This window comes from Hemicordylus capensis, chromosome 15 (assembly GCF_027244095.1).
Source record: "Hemicordylus capensis ecotype Gifberg chromosome 15, rHemCap1.1.pri, whole genome shotgun sequence".
NCBI lineage: Eukaryota > Metazoa > Chordata > Lepidosauria > Squamata > Cordylidae > Hemicordylus > Hemicordylus capensis.
In genome coordinates this window covers 15,518,446-15,524,382 of record NC_069671.1, presented here as the reverse complement: position 1 = coordinate 15,524,382, position 5,937 = coordinate 15,518,446, and the positions used below count along the sequence as shown (strand labels likewise).

The window sequence follows — 5,937 nt, the reverse complement described above, 5'->3', positions numbered from 1 at the left end:
ATGGGAGAGCCTAAGAGTCCCCCCCCCATGGAACACCTACAAAATTCACACACAATGAAAACCTCCTTATGATGTTTCCATCTTGTGTGATTTTTTGTATGTATTCCAATGGGGGGCCTCTTAGGCTCTCCCATGGGGCTTTATAGGGGGGCAGGCTCTTCTGTGGGGCTTTATGGGGGGCAGAGTTTTTAATGTGCTCAGTGAGGAGGGATTCTATGGGCCTGAGAGGGGACCGCTGCTCAGCTGTGGGGCTGCCTTCCTTGTGGGGGGGGGGCTCCTCCCCGAAAGGAAGAAATTGAGGGAGGCTCCCCAAAGGGGCAAACCCTATTTATGTGCCCCACAGATCTCAGACTCCTCCTGACACAGAAGAACAGAAGTGTGTGGGGGGCGGGGGAGCAGTGGGGTGCAAGCCTCTCTTTTTTCGAGGGGGGGCACAGGCCGGGGGGGCGGCTTCCCTTGGCTCCCTGTGGGGCCGAGGAGGGGGCCAGGTGGCGCCTGACAGTCCTCCTGGAGTGGGGGGGCATCTTGTGGGGAGGGGAGGGAGCCGAGCCTCGGAGGAGCGGGGTGGGCGGCCTTCTGTGGGGCTTCGGGGCCCGCCCGCTTCCATGCTGAGGCGGGAGGCAGCCCCCCCACCCCTTAAAGGGGGCAGCCTGGCAGGCCCCCCATCTCCACCCTGGCGGGCGCGGAGAGACACCATGCTGCCGCCGAGGAGGAGGGGAGCGAGTCGCGCCGGGGAGACGGAGGACGGAGCAGCGGAACAGCAGAGCAGAGGCCGGCGGGCAAGGCGGCAAGGCGGCAAGGCGGGCGGGCCCTGGGTGGCTCCACCCCGGCCGGAGGAGGCGGCCGCCGCCGCCGCCGCGCTCAGGCGGAGCAGCAGCAGCAGCAGGAGGCGGAGGAGGCGGGCCGGGAAGCGGCGGCGGCGGCGGGAGCAGCTGCCGGAGGAAGAGGAGGAGGAGGCGGGAGGCGGCGGCTGAGGCTCCCCCGCGGGCGCCGCCGGCCCGGCCATGGCGCTGGTCACCCTCCAGCGCTCGCCCACCCCGAGCGCCGCCTCCTCCTCGGCCAGCACCAGCGAGGTGAGCCCCGCCAGGCCTCCCTCCCCGTCCCCTCCTTCGCCAGGCTCCTTCTCCTGCCCGCCCCGCTTCCTCCCCTCCCTCCCCTCCCCGGCTAGGCCCCATAGCTGGGTGGCGGGGCTGCCCCCCGCCCACAGTCGCGGCGGTGGCGGCGGCTGGGCCCCCGCGCGGGCCAGCCTGCCCCGCCCCTCCTCCGGCTGCCCCACAACTCCCGTGTCGGTCTGCTTGCCCCCCTCCCTTCCCCCCGCCCCTGGGGCTGTCAGGCCGCCTCTGGGTCACCGGGCTCCGCCTATTCCCTCCTCCCTCCCTCCGTGGGGCCACACAGGTCCCTCCATGCAAATGGGGCCCCCCTCTTGCCTGCAGCCACCCCGCCCCTGCTCTGCTAGGGCTGGGCCCCATCCTGGGGGCTGGTGCCTCCAGCCCCACCCTGCCAGGGACTGATCCTGCACTCTCAGACCCCCCCAATACAGGACCCCCACCATGGCTGGCTTCCCAGGCCCTGTGCTCCCCCCCCCACACAGTGGGGCCCCCAAGTCCTCTGCCTGCCACCCCTCTGCCTGCAGCCTCCAAGCCCCAGCTCCCCAACTGCTCTCCCCATGGTCCTCTTCCTGGGGTCCATCTCTCTCTCTCCCTCCCCCTCTTGCCTGACTTGGAGCTTCTGGTCCCAACCCACGAGGTCCCCCATGATTTGACAACTTAAATTCTGCCCCATCGCTTTGCACATAGGGACCTAAGAACAGCCCTGCTGGTGCTGGGTCAGGCCAAAAGCCTTGCTAGTCCAGCAGCCTGTTCCCCAGGATGCCCGCAGGGGAGAGGGATGTGCCTGCCCTCTCCTCTCCTGAGGATGCTCCGCTGCAACTGGGATTGGGAGGCATCAGGCCTCTGAGGCTGGAGGTCGCCCGCAGCCACTTTGTTGCCAGATTTGGGGCAATTGATTAATTAATTTCGTTTTAAGCCAAATTTTGGGTTACGGCCCGTTTGACCCACGAGTATACCCTAGTGGCCATTGATAGACCTCTTCTCCATGGATCTGTCTAAGCCCCCTTTTAAAGCCATCCAGGTTAGTGGCCATCGCCACATCATGTGGCAGAGAATTCCATAGATTAACTATGCGCCGTGCGAAAAAGTACTACTTCTTGTCGGTCCTAAATTTCCCCACCTTCAGTTTCACCGGGTGACCCCTGATTCCAGTGTAGTGTGTGTGTGTGAGAGAGAAATTTCTCTCTGTCCACCCTCTCCACGCCATGCATAATTTTATACACCTCGATCCTGTCTCCCCATAGTTGCCTCTTTTCCAAGGTAAAGAGCCCCAAATGCTGTAGCCTTGCCTCCTAAGGAAGGTGCTCTAGGCCCCTGGTCATCTTGTGTGCCCTCTGCTGCACCGTCCCCTGTTCTACAATATGTATTGTAGAATATATTATGTATTAGATTTCAATGTATCAAAATGCATTAAATAAATAAATAAATAAATAAATCATATCCTCCTTAAGATACGGTGACCAAAAGTTGTACGCAGTTCTCCGGATGTGGCCACACCACCGATTTGTACAAGGGCATGTTCATATTAGCACTGTAGCCAGATTCCACATAACCCACCCCCTGTGCCTTCTCGCTTCTCTTCCCAGGCTCTGCAAGATGCCTCAGTCTCCCCCTCTCTTGCCTGTCGCTTCATGACTCTTGCTCTTTGTGCATCATTTTATTCTGCAGAATCCCACTCTGGCCACAGCAGTGTTTCTCCTCTGTTCCCTGCCTGGCTTTCTCTCAATAAGCCCCTTTCAGGGCAAGTTCACTCTCGCATATTCCAAGGCTTGGCTGTGTAAAAGAGCCATCCAAAGAGCAGGCAAGGCAGGCAAACTGTGCCTGCTGCCTGCTGTGGCCTTGGATTCAGTGACGCCTGGGTCCATGCGAGCAGCAGCATGAGGGCGTAGAATGGGCTGCAGCATTTCGGACTGTGGGGCGGTGTCTGTGTGTCTGTGTTTCATATTTTTGTATGCTCTCTTCTGTGTGTTTTTTAAAAAGGCAAATTTTAAAACGCCCTGTGAGTAGAAACCTAGCAGAGCCATGTTGCCGAAATGGGCTGGGCTAGTTTTTTTTTTAATTTACAAGGTTCCCCCCCCCCTTTGATGGGGAACATTCAGAAATAGCCCCCCCCCCTTTGTAGAGCTGGTCTTGTAGCAAGCATGACTTGTCTCCTTAACTAAGCAGGGTCCACCCTGGCTGCATATGCATGGGAGACTAGAAGTGTGAGCACTGGAAGAGATTCCCCTTAGAGGATGGAGCCACTCTGGGAAGAGCAGAAGGTTCCAAGTTCCCTCCCTGGCAGCATCTCCAAGATAGGGCTGAGAGAGAGTCCTGCTTGCAACCTTGGAGAACCCGCTGCCAGTCTGTGAAGACAATCCTGAGTCCAATGGACCAATGGTCTGACTCGGCAGAAGGCAGCTTCCTGTGTAAGTGGCATGGTCCGTTCTGCCACCTCATTCTGTGAGGTGGGACATATTGGCTCTTAAAATTCCTCCTTGGAAACATTGGCCTCTTCCAGTGGGAAGGATGTCTTTCTTGCCTCCTGCTTCACTTGAACCGCATCTCCTATCGCCTTGCACTCTTAGCCCATGGATGTCCCGTGCCTCCATCCTCCACATGCATTTCACAACCTCCTTTATTCTGGGTACTGCACATGGCATTTTGCAAAGCACAAGAGGACTGCTAGGGCTTGCACAGGGGAACCAAGGGAGAGCGATTCTGTCTTCCCTTGTTTTCCTCTGACCTTTAAATCAAGTCCACAGCCTTGTAACTTCTGGAAGGTCCCTGAAGCACCCGCTCAACACCTTGATCATAGTCCTGGCCTGAGACCTGTCACTATATCCTGTGGTATATTCTCAGGCCTGCCTCTTTCTGTCAGGTTAAATATTGTTTGTCACCTGTCCCATAACATGTCCTAAGGAGAACAGCCCTGCCCGATCAGGCCCAAGGAAGCCTATCTAGTCCAGCATCCTGGTTCAACAATGGCCTACCAGATGCCTCTGGGAAGCCCACAGGCAAGAGGTGTGTGCATGCCCTCTCTCCTGCTGTTGCTCCCCTGCAACTGGTATTCAGAGGCATCTTGCCTCTGAGGCTGGAGGTGGCCTATAGCCACCAGACTAGTAGCCAGTGATAGACCTGTCCTCCATGACATTGTCTAAGCCCCTTTTAAAGCCATCCAAGCTAGTGGCCATCCCCACATCCTGTGGCACAGAATTCCATAGCTTAATATGAAATTAACCACAATTCCTTGCTTTCTCCCCTTCCTTCCCCCCCCTTCTCCCAACTTCTGCTGAATTCTGTGTGCAATACTGGTTGATTGAAATGGCTCCTCACTTAAGTCATGTATTTCATGCTTGAACTAGATTGTTCAGTTTCATTCCATGCTTCGTTTGCCGCTGCCTCTTTCCCCTTTGGTGGCATTTTATTTTCCTCCTCCTGCAAAGAAAAGCCAATGGCCTTCTAGCTGTGTTTGCTGCTTTGAGTCTGGTCTGTGACTTCCAGTAGAATCCTGTGCATGTTTACTTGGAAAGTAACTCTTGCTCTGTTCAGTGGGGCTTTCACTTAGGATTGCAGCCTTGGTGAGGGTTTTGGAAAAGATCATTTCCTGCGGCGCATAGAACTTCAGTTTGAAAAGCCACGCGCTTGGGGTTGTTGAGAAAGAGAGGAATATGACTCATTCTGATCCCATTTACACAGTAGTAAATTGGGATTAATCCTGATTAAAGTGATTGAGTGTGTACGAGTAGCGTGTCAGGGCTTCTCTGCCTAACTCCTGCTACCTGGGCAAAGAGACACCTTTTTAACGTGGTGATTCTCTTTATTGAGCAGGGGGAGAGCAACTGGCCCTATCCACCCCCAGCACAGCATCCCTTCAGTGGCTGTTGCTGGTGTCTATCTTATGTTTCTTTTTAGATTGTGAGCCCTTTGGGGACAGGGATCCACTCGACTGATTATTTCTCTTTGCAAACCACTCTGGAAACTTTTGTTGAAAAGCGGTATATAAATATTTGTTGTTGTTGTTGACCCTGCTTTTGTGTGTTGAGTACCCGCACCTTCAAGTTTGCTTGCTGTGTTCACAGGATGCTGCTTTGCATAGGACCTGTATGGCTTGCCATGTGGGGCAACCGGCTAATTGGATTTCATTCAGAGCAGCCCAGTGATTGGATTCTAAAGGCAAATTTATTTTCACAAACAGCTCCCTTTGATTAGGGGAGATTTGAAACAGTAACCAGTGTTAAAGTGTTTGATGCATCACTTGCCTTCTGACTTGTTGTGGGTGATGGGGTGTGGTGATGGCCGCTCATTTGGATGGCTTTAAAAAGGGGCTTAGACTAATTCATGGAGGACAGGTCCATCAATGGCCACTAGTCTGGTGGCTGTGGGCCACCTCCGGCCTCAGAGGCAGGATGCCTCTCAATCCCAGTTGCAGGGGAGCCACGGCAGGAGAGAGGGCATGCACTTACCTCTTGGCTGTGGGCTCCCCAGAGACATCTGGTGGGCCACTGTGGGAAACAGGATGCTGGACTAGTTAGGCTTCCTTGGGCCTGACCCAACAGGGCTGTTCTTATGATAACTAATTGCTTGAGCAAAATGAAATAAATGTGTATTCCCAAAACCTCCACACGAGGGCCTTTTTTTTTTTTGAAATATAGAAAGAAAAGGACTGTAGTTTACCATGGAATGAACAAAATTTGCCACTTGGGAAAGATCATCTGTAATGTTTGTTTTTTTTTAAATTCCCAGTTACGATAACACTGCAGAAACAAAATAACCTCCAGACGAGTAAAGCAGTCTGCTATTAACTCTCAGGCCCACTAATTGATTTGCCAGTCAGTCAACAAGGAGG

At 54.8% G+C, this 5,937-nt stretch overlaps 1 protein-coding gene across 1 annotated transcript in view; it reads left to right on the top strand.

Annotated features, from left to right (window-relative positions):
- Positions 1-856: 856 nt before the first annotated feature.
- Positions 857-5,937, top strand: part of SSH1 (slingshot protein phosphatase 1) — a 37,925-nt gene continuing 32,844 nt past the window's right edge. The window contains exon 1 of the mRNA XM_053280005.1: positions 857-1,073. Within this exon, the coding sequence (XP_053135980.1) occupies positions 1,005-1,073 (69 nt within the window). The 5' untranslated portion in view covers positions 857-1,004. The remainder of the gene's footprint in view (positions 1,074-5,937) is intronic.